The sequence below is a fragment of the Pavona decussata genome, unplaced genomic scaffold (assembly GCF_977016875.1).
Source record: "Pavona decussata unplaced genomic scaffold, jaPavDecu1.1 SCAFFOLD_580, whole genome shotgun sequence".
NCBI classification, from domain to species: Eukaryota; Metazoa; Cnidaria; class Anthozoa; order Scleractinia; family Agariciidae; genus Pavona; species Pavona decussata.
In genome coordinates, this window is record NW_028145853.1 from 49,785 (window position 1) to 75,796 (window position 26,012).

A 26,012-nucleotide genomic window follows, 5' to 3' on the forward strand; every position below is an offset into this window, starting at 1 on the left:
GCGTGTGCACTTCGAGAATAGATTCTTTTTTTTTTTTTAATCTTTCGCATCTCAGACAAGTACATTCAGTTGTTTCGAAACAAGAAGAACAAGCACATTCCTCTTTTCCCGCCATCTTGTTAAGAATGAAGTCCTTTGCGCATGCCAAGTCGATGGAACGCGCAGACCTCTGGGATAGATATAATTTATATAATTTATACGTAACGTATGCATTTGGTTCGGCACATGAAAAGTTCGACGTCTGAATCGAAGTCGAACTTTTGCCGTTCTATTCGACTGGCGCAGTCGAATAGAACGGCGGGTCGACCCAAATACAAATCTGTCGATCCTAACTGATTCATACGTCGATCTTTACATGCGCCGAACCAAATTATTAGGTTCGGCTCATGTTAAGTTCGACGTATGAACCGGGCCTAAAATGTATCAATATTTAGAAAGTTTAAATGTAGAAAGTTTTAACTTATGCAAAACTTACCGCCACCGCTTCCACCACCATTACCACCACCACCAGACATTTTCTGGTTGATCCAGTCAATGAAATTGCTGACACGGGCAAATACGGTAAAGAAGCTGGTTCGGCACATTCCGTTGCCCCAACTTACAGCGCCACGGAGAACCCATTTGCCGTTTTCCTCGCAAACGAATGGGCCACCGCTGTCTCCTTGGCAACCTCCAGCCTGGCCTTCCACACCACTTCCAGCACAAACCATGGATGATTCTTCAACTGGAATTAAAGCACCGTTTATCCTGGAGCAGCGAGAGTGTTCCACTACAGGTAGCTCAGCTTGCTGAAGTGTATTTGCTGCTGCGCCACCACCGACGGTCCTTCCCCATCCTGATACGATAAAATATCACTTTAACGAAAATTAACTTTTGGATGTGCGAAGCCCCAAGACAAAGGACCCCTCGTCATCCAGTGAAATCACTCTGTGATGCTAGTTTATCCAGAATTGTTGCTTCACCGTCCTCTTTCGGGACTGACTTCAATTATTGCCTTTCCTTTTTTGTTCTTTTTGTTTGCTTGTTTGTTTGTTTGTGTATTTGGGAGCTTCGCTGTTAGGCTAGCCTATACTATATCATTCAATTTCTCTTATAATTACAATATAAATAAGTTGTTAATGAATTGTCAGGGAAATGAAGCAGGTGCGATGAATGATATTTCTACAGACATTTCCTAGATAAATAATAAAAATAAGACCCTAAAACGTACAGAATCGACTGACCCATCGAATAAACACTGAAAAACAATCGAATCTTTTGACGAAAGGATAATCACACGTACCTGTTATGAAACACTTTGTACCCGCAGCTATCCGGCTCCTCGAAGGTGGCATGCAGACGGTGTTTACTTTGTCACTGAGCTGAGCAGGACGGTCGAGTTGCAGAAGGGCGATGTCGCTTTTCAGATGGCTCATGGAGAAAGACTCGTGTGAGAAGAGCTTCTTCAGGTTGAACGTTTGTTGTACAGCGGTGGTCCCAGTTCTTACATGCGCACCTAGAAAATACAGTTATAGAGTACATTCATGGACCTGCTTTTTTACTTTCTCTCATTTCCTCAACCTCAAGCTGTCTACCAGATCTCAAACAAAAAATATAATATTCTAAAGTCCTTATAATTTATTTATTTATTTAGTTTAGTAAGAGTCAAGGGCTCTTTATTATTATATTTGCATATAGTTCTTTTCGGAATAAAACGAAAATGGAAGGGACATGAAAGGGGTTAAGAAATTGAGGAAAACTAGGCAAGGCTGTCAGGTTATCTTTGAAAGAAAGCAAACAGTTTCATTCCATTTAAGGACGGTGCCTACTAATACCGAAGTATTTTTGTGCGGCTTATGACTATGCGGGAAAAGCAGATCTTAGCAAGGACTCTTGGAACCCAAAAAGAAAATTGGGGGTAACCACGCATTTTTCAGAGATAATTAAGCAATAATATCTCTAAAAAGCGCCAAAATATAAAGAAATGTATGGGATTTTTTTCCTAAATTGAAGCTTAATTATCTCTGAAAAATGCATGGCTACCCCCAATTTTCTTTTGAGATACCAAAAGCACTTGCTAAGTTCTGCTTTCTCCGTTTAGTTTTAAACCGCGCAAAATTATCCCTGTATTAGTAGGCACCACCCATAGGAAACCCAAGTATCTCGAAATGCGCAGAACGTATGCGCAGTAACAATAGTAGGCACCGTCCTTAAAAGTAAACATTGACATAACGTAATTTTTATCTAAGGGAACGAGTTCACGTGTAGATGAACCGCTGCAACGGTTTTGTCCAGAGAACTGAGAGCACCATGGTCCGTGAGGTTGAAGGAAGGAAATAAGTTATTACTGTTTGTAAAATTTTACTATTTTTTCGATTAAAACCTGTTACAACCATGGCCTGAATTAAATGTTTATTCTTTACCTGTGGGATTTTTTTTTGTATTTTGTATTTTGTATTTTGTATTTACTCCACACGTATCGTATTACATAGGGTTAGAGTGCCTAAGAAAGGAGTGGAGAAGGGCATAATATAGTTAGCTAATTGTATTCCCTTTAAAGTGCCTATGAAGCGAAAATTGTTTTTGTGTAGTTATAAAATTTGCACTTTAACATGTACTATTCCGACGTTTTAGAGTACTGGGGTAAAACTTGTAGATTTTACAAACGCTCAAAGTTGAGCTATTTTGCTTTCAAAAATGGTCAGAGGACTGGGTCGAGTTTTACGCTGAATTCCAAGTTGTAACGTCATGTTGGTGCCAAAAGTTTGTTTACTTTCATTCTGTTCTTGCCGCCGAAAAGGATTGTAGAAAGAGAAAAGCATGTCTAGCGATTCTGTGAACGACCGATTCTGGCAACTTTCTTTGTTACGGACGCCAGTAACGCAATATCGCATTGATGTCGCTTATCTTTCTTCTCTTCCGCCATGATGAATTGCAATTCTTGGCACTAACGTGACGTCAGCGGTTATTGTCACCTGGCATCTTGGCCGCACGATTCGTATACCATTTTGAAGGCAAAATAGCCCAACTTTGAGCGCTCACAAAATCGCCAATTTTTACCCCAACAATCTCAAACTTTGAAATCCCGTGTTTGAAAGGGTAAATTTTATAACTACCTAAAGGCAATTTTCGCTTCATAGGCACTTTAAACTACGATATAATATTTGTTTTAAAGATAAAAGAAGAAAAACAGAAAAAGGAAAACTAATTATAAATAGAGGAAGAGAAAGAGAGAAAACGCTTTAAAAGGTCGTCTGGCAGTGATCAATACTGAACAAAATAATACTGAAAGAGAGCTTGTTGAAATAGTTGTTTCATTAATTTTTGGCGAATAGATATAGGAATATAATTCCAGTAACAGCATCCAATAAATTTTTGGCCTGTGTGATTTATCGGCAATTAGCTTTGACTTCAGACAGAGTTTCCAGTCATAGTGGACATGACGTATTGTTTTGTTGTTAACAGCAAACAGCAAACCGCGAAGAGAGATCACTGTTGGTGTTGGTATCATTTTATCATATTTTGAAAACTTTTCAACCTACCTACAACCACAGTGTATCCACTCGGGTTTAAATTTCTTGCAACACAATGAGCAGCGGTTACAACCCAGTCAGGTCTAATCAGAGATCCTCCACAAATATGTCGGCCATTAACTCTGAGGGAAATCTGCCAGGGCCACGAATGTTGCTGGGCGTTAACACCACCTACCACGCGCATACCCGGTGGGCGATTTCCGCACCCTAAAATAGGAGAATAAAATTATGTCAAGATTATATAGAAAGTCTGCCAAAATTTACGAGAATTTTAAGAACAATCCATCTTAATTTAACTGCAAAGAATAAATACAATTTAAGTACTAAATATAAATTCTGAATGGCAATAATGTTTATTAATAATGCTTTAGAAATACACAGGCAAGTAAAAACTAGCGATATAATGTTCTGACGTTTCGCAATAATGTTTAATCGAGAAAAACAAAGGACGTCTACGTATCTTTTTAAATACTCTCTTTCTATTTCGTTTTACTCAATATAAATGGCTGTAATAAAATAAAAACAAACAAGGGGAGGAAGATAGAAACAATCATCATGAAAGTCGTTTATCTTCCGAATTAATCGGAACCAAATTGATGGTAACCTTCCCTAGCGGATCGAAGTTTTCCTTGTGACCGCGAGTTGGAGAGAAGGGATTTTGGGAAAAAATAAATAAATTTTGGCCTTTCATGTTGAAACACAAGTCCCTTCCTCATTAGCGTACAGTACAGGTCGATTTCATTTACCTGCGCCCTTAAACTTTAAACAGACAGATTGGAGTTCCAAGTACTGATACCATCAGTATACCAGAAATTTAAAAACAACGTTAAAAGCACTTTCAATTGCGAGGTTTTAAATCCCTGAATAACAAAGCAACTTACCTTCAGTAAGGGCGGGAATGCACAGAACCGCAACAGTGATGAGCAAAGACAACATGATATCCAACAGCCAAGGAAGGAAGTGAATATCTTATAACTATCACTTTATTTATAACGAATTAAAGCTAACCAGCTGACAGGTGGCGGATTTCGGCTCTCTTCCCATCATTTACCACCTCGAGGTTTCTCTCTTTTCGTCAGCAGATGGCTTCATTGTTTCCAACCATAAAACTCTTCTGCAATAACTTTCCGGTTTCGCACTTGCAAACAACACGTCCGTGATGTGTTTATCCAGATATGCATAGAATCAGAGGAGTATAGATGTTCGCAATATCAGTCTATTTCTTGCGTGTCCTTGAGATAATAGGAAGAATGTATATATATTTTTCTTTTTGTAATATTTCCCTACTGCTATCGTCTTGGTGATAATAAGCGCTGTTAAATTAAATGCACGATCAAACGCGGCTTCTTCAAGATTAATATCCTAAGACCAACCGATATTTGCAGTAATGAAAGGTATACGAACGTTTGATAAATATTGAGCTTTCAGATATGGCTGCGATCATTATTGATTACAATCCAGCTACACCAACATTACTTTCTCTCCCTAACTTTCATTGAATATTCCTGCAAACTTATACCAAGAAATTTAAAAAGGCAAGAAAGGACGTTTACTATGTGTCCTTATTTTAAAAATCGTTACGTCTAGAAACGGTACCTATTTCTCCATTAACACGATTTCATTTCACACTTGCAGGTAAAATATTGTAGTTTTTTGAACTTTTCAATCATTGCGGTATCATAACATCAACAAAACACAAAGAAACAAATAGGCAAACTTTGACTTGCGTTATGTATGTTAACTCTTCATATAACGGCAAGTGAACAAATACATAAATACAGATGCCGCCCGCTTTAACCGTTCGAAGGCAAAATGAAAATATTTTCTGGGTCCAGGGCGAAACGTTAATGAGCCGAATGTACCAATTAAGGGCCAAGTGAAGGTCGCGATAGCAAGCAAGAATGGGACAGTGAACGACTAAGTAAAGAACAAAGCGATAGATGCGCGTGATTACGTGATTTAAGTTCTTCAGTTCTCGGGACTTGCGATCATCTTTTTTTTTTTCTCCTTGCTGTTATCTGAATTTACTAGCTTCAATTATGCTTCCGAAGAAAGAAAGGATAGAAAACAAGTCACGTAATGCAGCAAAGGCTTGTTTTTCACTTTTTTTTTCTGTTTATACACCCTTCAAGAAACAATAAGTTGGTCTTATGCCAACTCCTAACTCAAGTTTACAATGAAATTTTCACAGCTGATTACACACCGGGGATGTGGGCTTTTGCCTTCAGATTAAAGAAAAAAAATTATATCCATTGCCGTTCAGGACAATTGATGCCCCCTCCCACCCCTCTAAAAAACAAAAAGCTTGCCTAACAGTTTTTTTTTTTTTTACTAAAAAAAATTGAACGATATTGCACAAGCTCTTTGCTCAATTTTGCATAATGTCTGCATTTTGTTTACGTAGAAGTTCACGAAAGACATAAATATGACCTTCTTTTTTTTCCTTTTTAATTCTTTTCTTTTTTTATCCTTTTTTTACCACTGAAAAAACCTTTAATAAAGGTTAGAGTTATGAAAGAAATGGAAGGAAAGATCCAACTGATGACGTTCAGAATAAGAAATAAACCGTAAGCTCCCGAGCCGACGTGGCGAAGGAAGAATTTTGGAAACAAATTGGCTCAGCTGACGATAGTTATTATTTATATTAAAGCCCCGTTCTCAGTCGTGTCGATCCTCAAATACTATATCTAGAAGGGTGCGCTTTTTTAAATAACGAAATCGTTGTAATTCCAAGTAATTTCATTCCCTGTAGGGAGTGTAGCGTTTTCCTAGTTTTATGTTGCGTTGGGAATAATGTAGAGTAAACTGAGCATCTGGGAAGGACTGTTTTCATCATGAAAGACATGATACTGAGATAAAAAGTAACAAAAAAAAAAAAATAAAAAATAAAGGTGAATTGTCAATGGGTGTGGAATTCGGTTAAACGGCATGAAGTCTGTTATAGAGGTAAATTCCACGGTGGTTCTACATTTTGACGCAGGCCAGAAAACAAAATCCGTTGATACTGCTGTAAAGAGTCGCACCTTTAAATTAATAAAATCGCCAATTTTTTTTTTTAAGTCTTGTCTGTTAAAATACGGAGATATAGTTCCGTTAAGTTTCAGAATTTTACAGACGTTTGTATCGGACTATCTCAGGGATACATTTTCGTGAATTGGTGGATCTTGTTGTTTTAAAAGACAAGTCTCTTACACATGGCATGTTCAGTGATTTTAAGGTGGCGTTTTCAGCAGTGTCCACAATGTCCTACACCAAAATTTAAAATAATCATCATAAATGTCATTCATCTGAAATGGAGAAATTCTCAGTATGCAAACGCAATTTAACGTTACTTTATTTCCATCATTAAAGCGACTAAAATATCTCCATGGAAACAGAGAGGATGTTGTCTAAAGCCAGCAGTTTCTATATTATCCTCTTTCGCCTTTTTTAGGTACATTTTTAGCAACCGGCGTTCAATTTAAAAACCTTAAGTATCTGCCTTGTGTCCCTTATGTTTAACCCCTTAATAATTTTCCATTTCTTTGTTGAATCCGATGCTTGTGTCAAATGTTTAAGGTCCTCAATCTGAGAGAAAATAAAATTATAAATATACTTTTAAAATTGCCTTTGTTTACATATTAAAGTAAACTATTTTTTATTAAAATGTATACTTTAAGCCATTACTATAATAAGCCATTTCGCTTTCACCGTTTTTGTAAACCTCTCTATGAGAGCAAGGCTCAGTGCTAAGCTTTTCACATGAAAATTAGTTTGGTTTGCATGTGAATGATAACTAATTTTTAGTATAGCAAAGTTAGCCTCGTTTTCATAATGAGGTTCAAAACAACCAAGAAATGGCCTATTAAAACAAGCTTTTGCTTTCGGATTTCTGGAAGTTAGAAGGAAGGGGGGGGGGGGGGGGGGTATTCACACACAAACCCAACGAACTCTGCCACAACATACTCTCAGCTTACGGGTCTAATGATGTACATACAAAGAACCGCCGGCTAGACAGAGTCCCATTCAAAAGCCAGGTCTCGAAGAACACTATTCCTCATTTGGGGAATACGGTGGACAATTACATCTTCCTAAGCATCTCTGTCCTATGGAAGCGTAATAGCTTCTGACGACTTTCTGACCACACTTTCTTTCTTCGCTGTATATGTATTCTAAAGGTGTATTTTGAGACTGATTCCAAAGAAAGAAAAAGGATTATGTTTTGGAATAGGAAACATTTTGTTACCTCAACAGCCATAGAGTTCAACTCTCATTGATATGTGTTCATGCCAGTCTTTTGGTCGAAAGCGAATGTAACGTCCAAAAATTGGTGGGTTGAGATCATGATCAATGATAGTGTCCCGGTCTGTATTTCCAGCAAATTCCTGAGAAAATAATACCAAAAATTGTTTCCTCAAATAGAACGGTTTTCAATTAATGTCGTAAAAGAAAATCTGGCAAACCTCTACAGTCGTAATTAGCATAACTAAACGAACCAATAAAGTGGCATAGATAAAGTGCACGGCTTTTGCCAGCCAATCACAAACTGTTGTGAAGCAAAACGAAACCATTCGCGAATTACTTTCGAGACTTACTTGTAAACTACTCTAATTAAGATTTTATGTGCCAATTTTACATGCATTGCTGCTCTCCAGCTGTGAAGATTTTGTTACCTTTAGAGTCTTTCAGATAAATTGTTACCACAAAATTTCATAACTAAGAGCATAGAGTGCTCCTTTGTAAAGGACGGTGCCTCCTTTTGCTGGTGCGCATATATTCTGCGCAACTCAGGATGGTCCGGTAATCTCGAGTTTCGTAAGAATTAACAGGGTATTGCAAACGGTAATGTGAGCCCCAAATAACGGGTTTAAACTCGCCTGGATAGTGTTTCGCTCCACGTCCCTGTAGTCGTCGAAGTTCACACCATTTACACTGTACTGCAGTGTGTACTTGATTACCCACTGGCTGTGAGGTCCCCAAGGCCACTGCCCGTTATAATTTCTTCCTTGCGTGGCTATACGTGTTACAATCTTACCCAGCCTACCCAAATCAATCTGCAGCCACTGATTAACATCATTTGTTCTAGCTGACCAACACCCTGACTTGACTGTAGTTTCTTGAAAGTTCAGTCTCCCTTGGCCGGGGGCATGATTGTTATCCCACATGGAAGAAGCTCTGATTTGAGTGTCTGAGATTGCACCATTTTCCATTCTAAGATCTTTTAAACACATGTCTAGAAATCAAAATAAATATGATTCTAGTTATGATTAACAGCATGCAATGTTTGCGTACGGTTCACTATTTTTTCCCAGCACAATCTCAAAGTCATATAATGCTAAATGAGATGCTGTTCAGTTTCCATTGTTATAAGATGAATTTACAGCTTAGTTTTGACCTTGATGAAGTAATGTTAAATATATTTGGCTTATGAATTTATATCGTAGGCAAGGGTCTTGCCCGACCGTGTAAGGCACAGAACAACTTCAACGAGCAACTTTAAAATGACAACTTGCGTACCTAATTTACAGCCATAGAGCTCCACCCTCATTGATATATGACCATGCCATTGCGTAGGTACAAAGCGGATGTAGCGTGCCTGGATTAGTTGCTGAAGATCATGACTGACAACAGTATCCCGGTCTGTGTTTCCAGCAAAGACCTAAATAAAAAAACACGAGAAACTGATCTACATCGTATTGGAAAAAATGACAGTGATGTTATGGGATGAATGGTAAATGCATTAATTTTTTTAGTTAGTCACACAGCCATTCTCTGGCCTAAATGGTCTAGCTCCTGCAAGATTCCTGCAGCTCCTCAGTTTTACGGTTTTCGAATTGTTAATCGGAAGGCCAAAGGATCGACTCCTATTGAAAGAACACAGAGGTTTTTTTTCTTCGTACTGTATGCTGCTGTAACTAACTTAAAAAAAATACATGTACCACGCCGTGTTGTGCTTTCCCTATCATTCCAACTCTCCAACTGTATATTTTACAAATTGAAGTCATATCTGTTAACATCAGGTACTAAGGTTACAGTGTACCTTTAGGAGTGCCTCCGATTTAACGGATGAATCGTTTCTCAGTTATATAACGGATACCCAAAACCTGATATCGAATTGATAAAGCTTACAGAACTGGCTATTTAAATATTTCACTGTTCCTTTTAACAAAATGATTATCGAGTTTTCGCGCACAGTCGAAATTGAAGGTCTAGAACGTCATGCTAAAGATACAAACAACTAACACCATTTTCCTATTTTGATGTTTTTTCCTCGAGGCTAGGATCCTAAAGGTTAAAGAAGATGTTTGGGTTTAATTTTATTGCATTAAAAAGTTACGGAACAGTCTTAATGCTGCGAGAGAAAAAAAAAAAGAGAGAGAGAAAATGAAACTCGTGGAAATGGCTTTCAAGGAACTAACTTTTAGAATTATGGAATTTCCCAACACGCTTGTGTTGATTACATTTTTTTCTTCTAGCCACTGGCCAATCTCGACTTCAATTGGCCAAATTATATTTCAGTAGTAACACTTGAAAGTGACCATTCCAAGCGAAAAGAAAGTTTGAGAACACAGCTATATCTGCCAATCGTAATAAAGGTTTACTTCCGTTGAATGCGCTCACATCCCAATTTCCTGGCAAATGTTTACTCACTTTTCATAAGGTTTTTGTTTTCTTGGTAAGACCTTAGTGGAAAGTTTCTATTTCTATGGAAAATAAGAATGGAATAATTAAGCATTTCTCTCTGAATGCACACGGCAATTGCACCTTATTTTCAAGTTTCAGAAGACGTAATAATTACTGACTATTAAGAGGTTAGACTTTTAATTTATTCTTGTATTAAATGATTTTACAAGTGAGACTCTTGCAGGTATATTTGGTTTGAAAACTTTGAGTCGGGAAACTCTGGTTCTCAACTCCCTTCATTGTTGTTTTGTTGATGATCAAGTTACATTCATGGGCAACTGTCCAAAGTTTGTAAAATAAAATATATTAACCTTAGCGTTTGCCTGTCCTTTCTCCTTGTAATGCTTGAAGTTTGAGCCATCTTTACTGTACTGCAGCTGGTAATTGGTTACCCACTGGCTGTGAGCTCCCGAGTGCCAATTCCCATTATAGTTTCTTCCTTGAGTGGCTATACGTGTTACTATGGTGTCCGGGGCACCCAGATCAACCTGCAACCACGGATTGTTATTATTTTGTGCAGCTGCCCAAGCCCCTGATTTGACAGCAGTTTCTTGAAAGTTCAGCCTCCCTAGGCCGGGGGCATGATTCACATCATACATGGAGGAAGCACTGACTTAAGCGTTTGGGATAGCACCGGATTCCATGCCAAGGGCTTTCAGACATCCCTCTTGAAATTAAAATCAACCCGTGATGGCTTTAATAAAGATTACTTCCGAACCAATGTTCAAGTGATCCAATATACCATTATCTCCATGGTTTTGGAAAGACACATCGTGCAGAGAACATACTTATTACGTACACAAGACACGCGTAGGGAGCGAAAACAGCCAAAAAAATCAGTAAATAAATAAAAAAAATAAATAGAAAATAAATAGAAAATAATAAAAAAGAACGCTTGTAGAAATTGCCAGTTACGTGTGTGTTAACAAAGTTAGCTGTGTTACTGGAATCCTGTGTCTGTATGTGAAAAACGGTATCCTTGAATTGACAAAATTATCGGTTTCATCTAAAGACATCTACATTACTACCTGTTCTCACACCGCAGTTTCAGCTTTAAAATCATTGGGAAACGCACGACCCCCTTTGCTACGGTAATACCCATAAGCAGTAGAGAAAACATTTTCAGCAAAAACATTTTATCAATTAAAAAAAGGAAAAGGACAAAAAGTAACGACGTCTCGTTTGAAAAATTCTGGGCTGGGACAGTATCGCATGTTAAGTAAAAGTTGGTGAAGACATAAAATTCTGTGATCATGCTGCAAACAAGGTCTAGTTGTTTTTCCTAATGTGTACATTATATTGTTTGAAAATATGATGCTTTAAGGTGACTCGACCCAGTTATTTTTTGGCGGTACCACCCTACTTCGAAGCTCTCTGGTATCCCCACCTTTACTTTTATCGTAAGTGTAACACATAGAATGGATAACATATAGATCAATCTACAATATAGCAAAAAAACAACAAAAAAAAAAAATGGCAATCGGAGTAAATGTCACGTGGTTATAGTGCCACGCTCCTTTGAGGTCTGAGTCGAAATTCTGTTGTTGCCGGCTTTCTTTCGTAAAAAATCTCTCGGCTATACATAGTGCCCATTAGTGCCTTGCGCTGAACAGAGTTTCAACAAAATCGCAAAGACCCAATTCGAGAAATTTAGGGCTTTCCACATTTATGTCATAATTTATGTAAAAATGATAATCAAACTTTACACGATTATATCCAATAAACTATAAGATTTATTCTTTTATTTTGGGGATCTTTATTACAGATGGGTCCTTGCAAGTCAGCAAAAAGCTTTAGGGCCTTGTAAATGCGTACGATTTCGAGCAATGCAAACATATAGAAATGATAGTTTTAGCAATTTGTTGACGCTTGTCAGCGTTTCAGAGTCCTTTTAAAATAATTCTTATTTTATAAATGCTATGTTGATTAATAATAATAATAATAATAATAATAATTAAAAAAAAAATAATAATAATTCTTTATCAAAATATTCCACACAATACTAATAATAATAGTAATAGTAATAATAATAATAATAATAATAATAATAATAGCCATTTTAATAAGGTTACGCTGGCTAAAACAAAATGGCTTACGTATTGCTCACTAACAACATTTTTATTTTTACTAACGGCATCTTTAGCAAAATCTCAAATAATGCCCTTAGTGCAATAAAAAATGAGTGAAAAAGATTACCGTCTGACATCTTGACATCGATCCAATTTATGAAAGAGCTGAGACGTGCAAACACTGTAAAGTGTTCAGTAGAGCACCTGTAATGTCCCCAACTAACAACTCCACGCAGAACCCACTTCCCACCCTCATTACACACAAACGGCCCTCCACTGTCACCTTGGCAACCACCAGGCTGGTTTGCCTTACCACTTCCAGCACAGATCATCGAAGTTTCGTCTACCGGGACCAGTATGCTATTTACTTCAGAGCATCGTTGGTGACTCTGCACAGGAAGAATCGCTTGCTGCAAAAGGTTCGACCCCGCTCCACCTGTTACGGTTCGCCCCCAACCTGAATACAATTTCAAAAGTAGATCAACTGGAGGACTCAGAAACTTGTAAACTGTTTCTAAGACAAAGCTATTGGAGTGATTCATACCAAGAAGTAGCCAACAGTTCAAATGGAAATTCTTATTATAACCACCAAAAAACATATATCTCTTTAGAATAACGTCAACATTTTGTTTCGATTGTTTGTTTTATCAAGCGTTGCAAATGTTGAGATTTTATATGGTATAACCATTGAACTAGGATTTTTGTACGCTTTTCAGTTCGGTTTCTTTCTTTGTTTGATTTTTTGTCTTGATATTCGCGCTGAGAGACTCAAGATTTCCACACACGGGTATTTCTGCTCAGCCATTTTCTCGCTTTCTCCATACTTTCCCTTTAAAGATCGCAATCAACGTTGCAAAATAGAGTGTTTTCATTCACGTGACTACCGGCCATGTTGGTTTACTGAGACAAACGAAAGTATTTGCATAAAAATAGAGTTCAATAGGCCATTTTACAGTTGTGTGCTTTGTGACCTGGCCTTGCGTTGGAAGCGAGGCTGGGGGTGACCTTGTTTTGATACAAACCTCACTGCTTTCATATGCAAATGCAAACTAGTTAGCATAAGAACGAGATGATCTACATATGAAAAGCAGTGAGGTCTGTATCAAAACAAGGTCACCCCCAGCCAGGTCACTTAGTACACAACTGTAAAATGGCCTATTCTCAGAGGTTTAGTTTGGGACACCAACATGGCCCCCATTTCTTTGTTTTGGGACATCAACATGGCCGCCGTGACGTCATGTGAAAACACTCTAGATACAGGAAAAAAAAAAAAGAAACAGGAGAACCACATAATTGGGTGGTGCTTGCTATAGTACTGATAAAATTATATATTATAAACATAAAATAGCGCGGCTATTATGGGTCTACTATATGTATACTCTATTGCCCACCCCAACCACCTCCCCAACCCGCACTAATCACCCATAAGCCACGCACAAACGGTCTTCTAAGCTGAATAGATTTAGGATAACGATTATCGTTCCTACTTCTCCTATCAAATCTTCGCCATGAAGATGTGATTTTCTATTTACTAATGTACAGGATACCTGTAATGTAGCATTTGTACCCGACAGGAACTCGTAATCCTTGTCCAGGAAGACAAACAGTATTGACTTTGTCACTAAGCCTTGCCGGAGTAGCTAGCTGTAACAAGGCAATGTCATTCCTTAGAGTACTGTAGCTGAATCCTTCATGAACAAACAGCCGTTTAACTTTAATTGACTGCTCTACGTCAGTGGTCCCAAGCCTCTCGTGTGCACCTGAACAAAAGAGGTGAAATCTTAACTCAGCCACCGTTTTAATCCAAAGACGGAGGAAAAATTTATTTGACTTTGACAAACCGTCAATGATCAACAGTATAAGATCGGAGATTAAGATAAATATAAAGAAAAAAGAAAAAAAATGTCACATTTTTTACTTTTATTTTACCATATTTTATTTACTTATCGGACATTGAGCAATGAGCAATAATAATAATAATAATAATAATAATAATAATAATAATAATAATAATAATAATAATAATAATAATAATGATGATGATGATAATAATAAGAGATGAACTGGTAGGGATGACGCAACAGCATTATCCAGTTCCCCCGGGCACAGAACATAATAAATCACAATCGTTCGATCACTGATCAAATCGTATTGTCCTTTGTTTACGTAATTACTGCTGCTCTGTCAGAGGCAATATTAAACTGAATTGTGATTTCAACTGACTCACCAACTACAACAGTGAACAAATCAGGTTCGTTGACTGTGTCGTCTCTGTTAACCACACAATGCGATGCCGTCACCACCCATTCGCCGCCAATAAGGGAACCTCCACAGATGTGCTGCAGGTTTCCGTTGAAGGACATTCGCAGAGAAACTTGCCAGGGCCATGAATGTTTGGGGGCATTCTCACCACCGACCACACGTGAAATGAAATGGCGTTGGCCACACCCTTTCAAGGATAAATTCACGTTACAACATGCGTGCGATTTTGTCCTGATATAATTTTCCAGAACGAAAGCCATCTACCATGAGAGGTGTTGTCACGTTATACATTTATTGTGGTTTTAGAAACGCACAAGCACATCGTTGCCGCAACACCTATTTTCATAGTGGAGTTTCTAAATTTTCCTTTTCGTCCCAAACTTACTTAAAAACCTGAATTTTCATTTCCTTATATAACTCAATTAAACGAAGGCGTTAAAGGAAAAAAAAAATACTCAAATAAGTTGCGACAGAACGGCCAGGAATTAAGCATTTTCACAACATTTCTCCTTCGCCAAAATAAAAATATTTACCACAAATTCTTCAAAAATGCTACCATAGAAGGACTTGCGAGACTAAGATCAAATTTATTTTTGTAATTCAAAGAGGCCAAGATAACTTTCGCTTTGTCTTACCATCAGATAGAGTCAGCAATGCCGAGAGAAATGCGATAGTTACCAGTATTCTCATCCTCGCAGACAAAGGCTCGACGTTGACTTATCCTCCAGTTATTCGAGCGGTCATTTTATGAGCAACTGCGGGTGACACCTGCAAGGTGTATAAATTAAAAACATTGAACCACTACTTTCAAAGCCTTTAACCCCCTTTAAGGCCATTAACACCAGAATAAGACTCTTGAAAGTTTGTCGCTTCTAAGCCCATTAAAAGTTGAATAAGTTGTTGATACTTTTAAGCCTTTGTATGCTAATTTCAAGTGATGCATTTTGTGATTCCCCAATACTTCCTTCCCGTCTTTCTGTTCCCTGAAGCTTTGTTTCATAACCTTTTTTTTACACAAAACTAGAGAAATGCTAAATTTTGAGCCAGCAAACATGTATATGAGATTTTCTTGCACCCATTAAGAAAGATCAAACAAATTGTAATGCATGTTAAATATGAACTTACCTTTAAGTTCCTTGTTCTTAAAGCGTTCTTATTTACTACTTAAATCAAAAAGGCCATCTTGCACTTATAGCATATCGCAAATATCTCCACTATTATTATTATTATTATTATTATTATTATTATTACACCTGTTTTCTTTCGCTGTCTTATGGCTCCTTGATCTTTTCCTACAACATTATGGGTTTTTCTGTTGAAGTAGTACAAATGCACAAATGACTTACCTAAAACATCAACATCTGAACTTGAAGTGTCTGTTGATGCAGTGGGAATATGACATTAGCGGGTATGTATTATACAATTTGTTTGGAAAAAGTTGAGCTGCTGGTAAAAATATAACTCTTTTGTACAAATTATTCAAAATTCTCATCAAAATTCCGTTTTGTAATTTAAAAAGGCCATAATGATTTTCGCTTGTCTTACCTTCAGATAGAGTCATCAATGTCGAGAGAAATGCAATTTTTACCAGTGTTTTCATCTTCGCAGACCAAGGCTCCTCGATGACTTATCCTCCAGTTATCCGAGGGGTCATTTTATGGAGAAACAAAAAACAAAAAAAAAAACAAAAAAAAAAAAAAAACGGGGAATAACACCTGTAAGGTGTTTAAATTAAAAGCATTTAACCACTACTTTCAAATATTTCAATATCCATTCAGGCTATTAACACCAGAATAAAACTGTCGAAAGTTTCGCTTCCAAGCCCATTAAAAGTAGAATAACTTGTTGATACTTTTAAGCTGTGTCGAAATGACTCCTTTGTATGATAATTTCAAGTGACGCATTTAGTGATTCTCTAATACTTCCTTCCTGTCTTTCTATTTCCTGAATTCTTGTTACATATTAACCCTTTTTCACACAAAACTAGAGAAATGTTAAATTTTGAGCCAGCAATGATGTGTATGTGATTTTCTTGCACCCATAAAATATGAGCTAACCTTAATGTTCCTTATTCTTAATGCGTTTTTATTTACTTGTTTAGCCAAAAAGGCATACTTGCAGTTATGGCATATTGAAAATATCTCCACTATCATCATTATTATTACACCTGTTTTATTTCGCTGTCTAATGGCTCCTTGATCTTTTCCTACAACATTACGGGTTATTTTCTGCTGACGTAGTACAAATGCACAAATGGCTTATCTAAAAATATCAACATCTGAACTTGAAGTGTCTGTTTATCAAGTTCCAATACGACATTGGCAGGTACTGTATCATATAACTCACTAACACTAACATATAATCGCTCCGAACGATTTAGTTTTCATGGCCGTAGAGTTTTAGCGAATAAGCTTATAACATATTTTCACGGGTGTTGCTTTCAATTATTTTGTTTTTCAGGTAGTTCGATGTTTATTTTCCATTTGATTAAAAAATGCTCTACCTCATCATCTCACCTATTAATAGAAGAAACGATTTATAACCTAAATCGCTTAGATAGTTCTTCAAACTTGTTTGAAAAGGTACCCTAACATTTGGAGCGAGTTGAAATTTCAGTTCTGATAAAAACATCGGGAAAAAAAAACACGCGAGTAACCCCTGCAAGGTGTATAAATGAAAGGCATAAACCACTACTTTCAAAGCTTTTAGTCTACATTACTTAAGGCCATCAACTCCAGAATAAAAACTGTCGAAAGTTTCGCTTCCAAGCTCATTAAAAGTTGAACCACTTGTTGATAATTTTAAGCTGTGTCGAAATGACTCCTTTGTATGCTAATTTCAAGTGATTCATTTCGTGATTTCCCAATACTTCTTCCCCGTCTTTCTGTTTCCTTAATCTTTGTTACATAACCTTTTTTCACACAAAACTAGAGAAATGCTACATTTTGAGCCAGCAAAGATGTATATGAGACTTTCTTGCACCCATTAAGATAGATCAAACACAAATCGCATGTATGTTAAATATGAGCTTACTTTGAAGTTCCTTGTTCTTAAAGCGTTTTATTTACTTCTTAATCTATCAAAAAGGCCTTCTTGCACTTATAGCACATCGCAAATATCTCCACTATTATTATTATTATTATTATTATTATTATTATTATTATTATTATTATTATTATTATTACACCTGTTTTATTTCGCTTTCTAATGGCTCCTTGATCTTTTCCTACAACATTACGGGTTATTTTATGTTGAAGTAGTACAAATGCTTAAATGACTTATCTAAAAATATCAACATCTGACCTTGAAGTGTCTGTTTATCAAGTTCCAATACGACATTGGCGGGTACTGTATCATATAACTTGCTGGGATAAAGTTGAGCTGCTGGTATTTTAAAGTTCTTCCATTGTATCAAAGATCTCACATTTGCTCTCTCTTCAGTTCAGCCTCCTTCTCGTAGTCTTCAAAATGTAAACAGTGATCAGCTGTATCTACAAGAGTCCTCTCTTCGGCCATTTCTGACGGTGTCTAAGAAACCTAGAGTAAAGTCATTATCAGCACAAACAAAGAAAGCGTTGTGCATCCAAATAAATTTACAGAGTGCCAATTTGATGCTAGTAAACAGCTGACAGATAGGCGAACAAACAACTTGCTGGATGCTCTTAACTTTACGAGGATAATGGAAGCATCTCAAGTCTTTGGAGAAAGAAAATAGCTCCGAACGATTTAGTCACCGTGGCCGTTGAGTTTCAGCGAATAAGCCTATAATATATTTTCACGGGCGTTGCTTTCAATTATTTTGTTTTCCAGGTAGTTTGATGTTTATTTTCCGTTTGATTAAAAAATGCTCTACGTTACTTATCATCTAACCTATCAATAGAAGAAACGATTTATAACCAAAAACGCTTAGATAGTTCTTCAAAGTTGTTTAAAAAGGTACCCTAACATTTGGAGCGAGTTGAAATTTCAGTTCTGATGAAAAACGTCGGGGGAAAAAACAGGCACCACAAACTGTTTCAACTGAAATGTATACTAAAACGAAAATCAATTGTTTTAACATTGGTAATACATTTGTGTAAATATTCGGTCCATATGCATTTTTTTTTTTAGCTGTTTTCGTTTTGTTTTCTTTCGAGAACCACGAAAACGTAAATTTTTGGTTTGTAAATTCCTTAAAGTGGAATTAAAAATAAAAAAAAAATAAATAGATAAAGAGGGAGGGTGGGGGGGGGGGGGGCGGGGCAAGAGAAAGTTTTATAGTGTCATAATTTTACGAATCTAAAAAAAAGGAAGGAACAACAACAACACGTATCAAGAAATGGTCTATTGTACCGGCCTAAATTCGCCAATTAAGATTAAAACAATACCTCTATTGTTTTCAGTGACGCGTTGGGCATTTTGCCGAGACCACGACGAGGATTTCAGGACTGATCGGAAATTTCCGGCGTGCAAAACAGATGTTATTAGGGGGTGGGGGAGAAGTACATGTAGATTGTTCCTGGAAGAATTTATATTCACTGGGATTCCCAGATGAAGAATTAACATTACGTTTTCACGGTTCTCGGGAAAATAATGTTAATGGCCTTTCGGCTCTGCAGAAGTTTCGTAATTATACGTATAATTAAACACTTCTACTTCTGTAACAATTAGTCAAAATGTAATTATTGGGCAAAGCATGAAGTAGTTCCATGAACATACAATAAATTAAAGTTTCAATCTAGCATCAATGATGGTGATTTAGGGAATTAAAGCCTAGCACTTTTGTCAACTGCTTTTTTTGGATTAAGAACATAATACGTTTTCAACATACAACAGTACAGTACAGGAACAAACGGAGTTTAATCAGTAATATGATAATATTTTAACGTAGTATGTTTCATAAAGTGAGGCGCATACACAATTTTGCAAAATGAAAATTTTCTAATATCCCCAAAAAATAAGTTAGTTAGGCACAGTGCTGTCAACATTAATCTACTTAGCAAGACCCGTGCCAAAGCGACTTCGTTCCCATGTTATTTACAAATCCATTTGCTCTTTTTGTCGATCCAGCAATATTGATAAGAACACTCGCCCCTTTTTTTTCCCCGCGCGTCCGTTACCCTCTGCACTTGGAAAGAAACTGCTATGTTTGTCCCATGAACTTAGTTTATTGGTCTAAGCTCCCACGAGTTTCCTGTAGCTCAGTGGTAGAGCATCCGAAATGGTAATCGGAAGGTGTTAGCTTCGACTACCCCTCCAATATTGTTCTTTCTTTATTTCTGGATCACCATGCTGGGTCTGCACTGGGCACACGTTTTGACAGGTGGCTCGTTACTTTTCAAAGTGCAAGGTAACAGCAGTACTAGCAGTAATCACTGGCAAGGAAACATTCCGGAATCTGCTGCCTTGATAAAGAAAAACATACATAAAAAGAAGAACATTAATATACACCACTAACATTCACAAATGGCAGATGTGTGTAACCTGCAACAAGGCATTAATAGGGACAATTTTTTTGGACAAACAGGTTTATTTCCCTGCAAGTGCAAGCTCACAGAAAGACTAATCAGCCGATAAGCACAGAATTCTTTAATAGCAAGCTTCTTTAGGTCACTGAGTTATTCCACCGGAAAGAGCTCAAGTTTCTTTTTCTTTATTGGATTGTTTCTTGCAGCTCAAGAAAAAATTCAAGAGAACAGATCAGCCACCCCTCAGGACCGTCCGCGCGGATCGCTGTAGCGTTAATTGTTTTTATAAAAACCCCTATAAACCATATATTTTTTTAAAAGCTTATTAATTCCAGATTATAGATTTGAACTAACAAAAACTATTTACTTAAAAGTGTATCGAGATTGGAACGCTCTGTGTAAAAGTTCACGTCTCTATAAACCATGTTCCACTCCCGCCGGAAATAAACGGAAGAAAACAATTAACACCGCATTCGCTTCTCAACACGTTCCACTAAAAAACGGTGTCTCAGATTTTTGACAAGTGCGTTTGTTTCTCTTTTATTAGCAAATGAAGTTGGGGAAGGCAATTAGTCAACACTCCCTGTGGAAAAAAGCTCCAGCTTAACGCTTTAAAATCAAAAGGAGTATTATAATTCGCAGACATGGTTTTGTAGAAGAGATATATGGCATCACTCTGGCCAAATTTTAGCGAAATTGATTGAAAGGCTGCCGACTTAGAGTTGAAAACCGATCGGCAAAATTTGGGTTCGGAGATAAAATGGAAAACACATTTTTGGCGGCATCCTACCTGGAATGAGGTTATAACACCTAAATGTTTATTCTGATTGATATCAGAGAGGGATCAATTTTCTCTAACAATAGGACTTTGACAAGTAACATGTAACAGGAACAAACTTTCGCGAAAGGCAGCAGGAAATATAAATTATTTTGCTTCCAGTCAGTTTAATTACATCGCGTGTGAACAAAAGACAAAATTTGTTGAGGTAAGTGAACGTACATGCATAGTTAACAACAATACGGTTTTCATGTAGCAATAAAGATATATTGTGTTTATTTCTTGAAATGTTTGCTAGGTTGGTAAAGATGCCGAAAACCAGTGCGAAATCAACACGAACGAAAGCGAAGCCGCCGATTGCTCGAAGGCCAAGAACTGAGGCCCGGTCTATTTCAAACGCTCTGCTCTTCTCGGAAGAATTAAAAACAGAATTTGTCTTGTGCGACGGACAGCTTTTATTCTCGCACTGGATTCTCTAGGTAGAACCAAGTCCATGCTTAGTTGCTGCATCGTCCATGACCTGGACTCTTCCCTGGCAAAATCGACAAGATACAGACTCGTCTAGTTTCTCAAGCAGCTTTTCGCTCGATGCGATAGCTCGACCGCTTATTGTTTTCCACGTTCCATCAGCAGATGGGGTCGTTGAGCTTAATTGGCTTTCTTCTTCTGGCTCTTCTAGCTGGATTTTGGAGCGGTTTGCACTCGCAGCAACTGTAGCATTTTCGCTTTTCTGAATATCCAGCTCCTCGAGCCATTTCTCTTGCAGATAAACTGAGCCTTTGTCGCTCTCCGCAAATTTTGCGGCCCATTGTTTGTCAAACTCGCTCTTCGATTTCTTTTTCGCTCCCGGTTTCGATGACGAAAACGGACACGACCTTTTCTTTTTTTTTTTTTTTTTTTTGGCGGCATTTTCACCGAAGCAAACGCTAAATATCCACGGAGAATACTACTGACGGGCTATAAACAACACGAAGACAATTCGCACGACTGTTGTGTTGAAGCACGCACTCCGTATCACGTTACTAGTTCACAGACAAGTTAATTGATATGTGACACGGGTATGATAAATTTTGTCAACGATCACTTAATATAATTAACGAGAAAAAATCTTTTACCCTCGATATCTTTCGACAGAAATAATATTTTTTTCTGATTTTTTTTTTTTTTTTTTTTTTTTTGTAAAGAAAGCTCTCAAGCATATCTATTTGATAACGTTGAAACCTCAAATATGGCAGCGAGCCGCGCGCGGACTGTCCTGAAGGGTGGCTGATACCTTAATGTTTTCAAAATAATTCAATTAACCTTTGAGCACAGTGCCTACAACAAATCATAAGAGATGGTGGAAAGATACTACAACAGTTTCTTCACTTCATCTCTTGGAACTTGTCACTGAACTAGGACCAGTCTCCACTGGGAACCACTTTCTACATTTGCACAATCTCAAGCAGTAGAATAAAAAGAAGCCTTCAGCTGCCCCTAAAAACTCACAAATATATGCACACAAGACAGATTCTGATTGGTTTACATCCACAGCACTAAGGCCGGGCAAACACACCTAAAAGGGGAGGTATGGGATTTCACGTTTTCTTCTGAGAATGTGGTGAAGTGCAGCAAGCTTTGACCAAGGAATCAATGGGGTACGTAATAGAGAGTAGTGAGCAACAATCAATCACTTTCTTTCTTTAACGGTATGATCACTTGAAGTGGAAACTATCAGCTAATACCAGGCACATCAACTGAAGCCACACACTTTTTTTCTTTTTTTCTTCTTTTCTTTTCTTGTTTTGTTTTTTGTTTGTTTTGTTTTGTTTTGTTTTGTTTTGTTTGTTTTCTTTTGTTTTGTTTTTTAATTGAAAATCTTCATCTTAATTTGCAGATTTGCTAAGATATCATTGGTGTACTCAAACACAACAACACAACAACAAATAATGAGTGAAAAAGGAATGCAGTTTGGATGTGAGCAGCCATTAGTGAGGAAAAGCTAGCATGATATTGTTCTCATGCAATACAGTCCATCCAGACTCAGTCTTCCTTGACTTGTAAGAAACCCTGCTGTGTTCTACATGATGGGTAAGTATATACAACTTGTATATAGTGCATGTGACTACAGCAAAACTGTAAAGGCCTAAAAAATGCGGTGTTAGGCTGATCAACAACTCTTCTTGAGGTCAAGGTTATCCTGTCTAAACTGACTTTGATTGGAAAGAATAGTTTAAGAATAAGTTTGATGGGCATTTGGAAAGGTCTTAACATAAACAAGTCACAAAATATCTTACTTCTTTTACAGCCATGCAATTCTTTTCTCATGCCATCTTTCATAACATGATCAATATTTTAACAGCTGTTGTCAGTCCATTCCTTTCAACATAACCACCCTGTAAAGAGAGAGTGAGGGAGACCAAACACTCAGTAAAATTCCAGAGTATGACACACGACATTTAATCTAAACATTAAAACTCAGTGAAACATCACCTTACCTAAACAACATGTAGACCACCTTGCCCTATTTGGCTCAGTACAATTTGTTACACAGCAGCGAGGTTTCATGCTGGGAAAAATAACATCCCAGCTGGCAAACAAAAGACTCCAGAAACTGTGTCGAATTTTCCCTTTTGGTGCAACATAGGAGGAATATCAAATGTCACACAAACAAGTCAGCCGGCACAATGTTTTGCTCGCCTTTGAAAATACAATCAGCATTCACAATTATTACTAGCCAATGAGTGGACAATTCAAAATAATGATGATGTCCATATCCAGCAAGTCTAAAATAATGTCTATGAATATTATTAAGTACTTTGTTTTGAAAGAAGACATTAATTTATTCTTGAAAATTGCCCGGCCATTTGATAATTTTCAAGACACAAAAACAAAGAACTGTGTATTTAATTGTAAAACCTAGCAAAGCAACATTGCAGGTTAAAATTCTGCTCACTGTGGCTGCAGAGAAGTCTGCCTACATCTGAGAGCCCTTCCTACAGACAGCAAGGAATGTGGAAGCTCATTTTTCAAAACCTTGTATTAGCACATAGATGACAAATAGGCCTGGCCACTGAGTACTTTCTTCACCTCTCTAGCACTATTAACCTTTACTATGGGAAACAGGCTGGGATCTGGGACAAGAAAACCTACAATGAAATGCAATGTTGGTACATTAACAAATCTCTGGGGAGGGCTCAGACTACAACACTTGCTTTGTATGTTTTCAGCATGCCATTCTGTAATTCGTGTTATGCAATCTGTACATTCTAAGGCATGTTCCTACATGAGTGCACTGTCCTCTCTGCATGTCATATAAGGGTCAAATTCAAATTGTGAGGATTTAACTTGTTTTTGTCATTTTATTTATTTATTTATTTTTTTTATTTCATTTCCTTCATTAAACTTCCATAAGATGTTGTGATTCAAATTGTACAATTTGAAAGGGACTCTGAATAATGCAACAAAGACAGTACACTGACAGTTCAGTGCTATGCAAACTTAAATAGTAAATACATGCATAACAATAAAGGAAAATGACTGCAGACATAGAGTTACATAATTACCTTTACCTAATTATTAAGTCATTGTAGTACAACAAATTGACAAACAATCTCTAAACATAAATAAGGTAACAATTGACAGGGTGTGTAGGATAAGGCCCTAATTAAGTGCCTTTTTTTGTAAGGCCAAATTCTCCTTTTGTTTCACAAGCAAAATTAATAAAAGGCAATTTGGAAGGAGAATCTAGCAATTCATGAAAAGTCACTTGAGACTTTTTTTTCCAGGTAACCCTTCAATTTTTGACTCACATAAATGAAAATATAAGTACTTACATGTACATCACCCAAGAAGAAAAGAGAGTAAAATTTGTCCCTACTGTCAGCCCCAGTGTGTCTACCGGTAACTTGCAAGGCCATGGCGCCCAAAAACATATGCTGGCTACTAGTTGATACTACCATTTACATGAATCAAGGTGGGTTATTACCTCGGACAAATAGAGTCAGCAAATATGGGTTAGAAAATCAATTCATCACACTATGAACATTTTTTAACAAAAACTAATCATCAAACACAAAGGGTGTGAATGTGTGTGTGTCATATTTCTGCGTGCTAATGTGTTGAAGGTCTGCCATCACAGGAGTTGCCTTGACGATTCCTTCAAAGTTCATAGCTCCCAAAGCTCTACATTTCACATAACTTGTTTTACAGATGTATCCAGGGATATCATCTGGCGTTATATTTTGGGTGAATATATTACACAGTCCCTTGTCGATTACCCAATATTTGAAAAGCTGGGGATGGCTGACTGATTGTGTCACAGTTCCCCCACCCCCCTCCCCCGAACCCACACATGAACATGAACTAAAAGCATACTTCTACACAGCAATGGGATTAAAAATGAAAATTATGGGTAATATCAAGAGAGGATGAAGGTAAGAGAGGTAATCCCCCATATGGGCCCTATCCCCATCGTAATCCCTCTGAAGTTATTTTTAGAAGGCATCGATTTTCTCGCGGATAATGTTACCTCGCGCGTTACGTGCCTTCACCGTTTTCAATTGTACAACGGCTAATCACAATCATACACTTCCATAAAAAAAAGTTTCTCGCGTAACTTCCAACGAATCTCTAAGAAATACACGTGATTTGAAAGCTAATAGAATGTAGATTTTAATGTCCGAAGAGATTTTAAACTCACTGTGACAAAAATATCAAAATTTTTGTGCCGCGGTTGTGATCTTTATACTCGTCTGTTCAATCGCGGCTTCAATTCAAATATAATGTAACACTCTTGCATGAAAAAGCTTAGATTTGTTTCTCGCCTTTCTTTTAAAGAATCTCTTGGCTACATGGGTGATTAGAAAGCCAGTGGAATGTAGATTTCAATGACCAAAGGGATTTGAACTCAGTGGGATAAAAATATCAAAATTCGTGCCGAGGTTGTGATGTTTATACTCGTTTGTTCAATCGCGGTTTTGACAGCTAAATGTAACACTCTCGCATTAAAAAAGATTTATTTCTCGCGTTTCTTCCAAGAAATCTCTTAACTACATACGTGATTTAAAAGTAAATAGAACGTAGAATTCAATGAATGAAGGAATTTTGTACTCACTGCGATAAAAAATATTAAAATTCTTGCCGGAGGTTGTGATGTTTATACTCGTCTGTTCAATCGCGGCTTTCAATGTTTCGACAGCTATTAAAATGTAACACTCTTGCATGAAAAAAGATTTGTTTCTCGCGTTTCTTCCAACGAATCTCTTAACTACATACGTAATTAGAAAGCTAATGGAATGTA

At 37.2% G+C, this 26,012-nt stretch overlaps 2 protein-coding genes across 9 annotated transcripts; both read right to left on the reverse strand.

Annotated features, from left to right (window-relative positions):
* Window positions 1–455: 455 nt before the first annotated feature.
* On the reverse strand, window positions 456–10,774 carry LOC146449798 (uncharacterized). Its single transcript, XM_085101075.1, has 7 exons — window positions 10,487–10,774; window positions 9,009–9,150; window positions 8,369–8,724; window positions 7,744–7,876; window positions 3,522–3,719; window positions 1,283–1,495; window positions 456–835 (listed from the first exon to the last, which is right to left on the reverse strand). The coding sequence occupies exons 1-7, from the start codon at window positions 10,772–10,774 to the stop codon at window positions 456–458; spliced, it is 1,710 nt and encodes a 569-aa protein (XP_084957201.1).
* Window positions 10,721–25,033, reverse strand: LOC146449799 (chymotrypsinogen B-like). 8 transcript variants are annotated; one of them, XM_085101085.1, is made up of 7 exons: window positions 24,547–25,033; window positions 23,008–23,106; window positions 19,738–19,783; window positions 14,472–14,693; window positions 13,792–14,004; window positions 12,372–12,701; window positions 10,721–10,842 (listed from the first exon to the last, which is right to left on the reverse strand). In XM_085101085.1, exons 2-7 carry the CDS (start codon window positions 23,020–23,022, stop codon window positions 10,790–10,792), a joined length of 879 nt encoding a protein of 292 aa, XP_084957211.1. In that variant the 5' UTR covers window positions 23,023–23,106; window positions 24,547–25,033; the 3' UTR covers window positions 10,721–10,789. The 8 variants fall into 8 exon arrangements, with proteins under 8 accessions (XP_084957211.1, XP_084957213.1, XP_084957209.1 ...); XM_085101087.1 differs by lacking the exons at window positions 23,008–23,106; window positions 24,547–25,033 and adding an exon at window positions 15,142–15,274 and having other exon boundaries at window positions 19,738–19,825; XM_085101083.1 differs by lacking the exons at window positions 19,738–19,783; window positions 23,008–23,106; window positions 24,547–25,033 and adding exons at window positions 15,853–15,882; window positions 16,052–16,183 and having other exon boundaries at window positions 14,472–15,274.
* Between the last annotated feature and the right edge of the window lie 979 nt (window positions 25,034–26,012).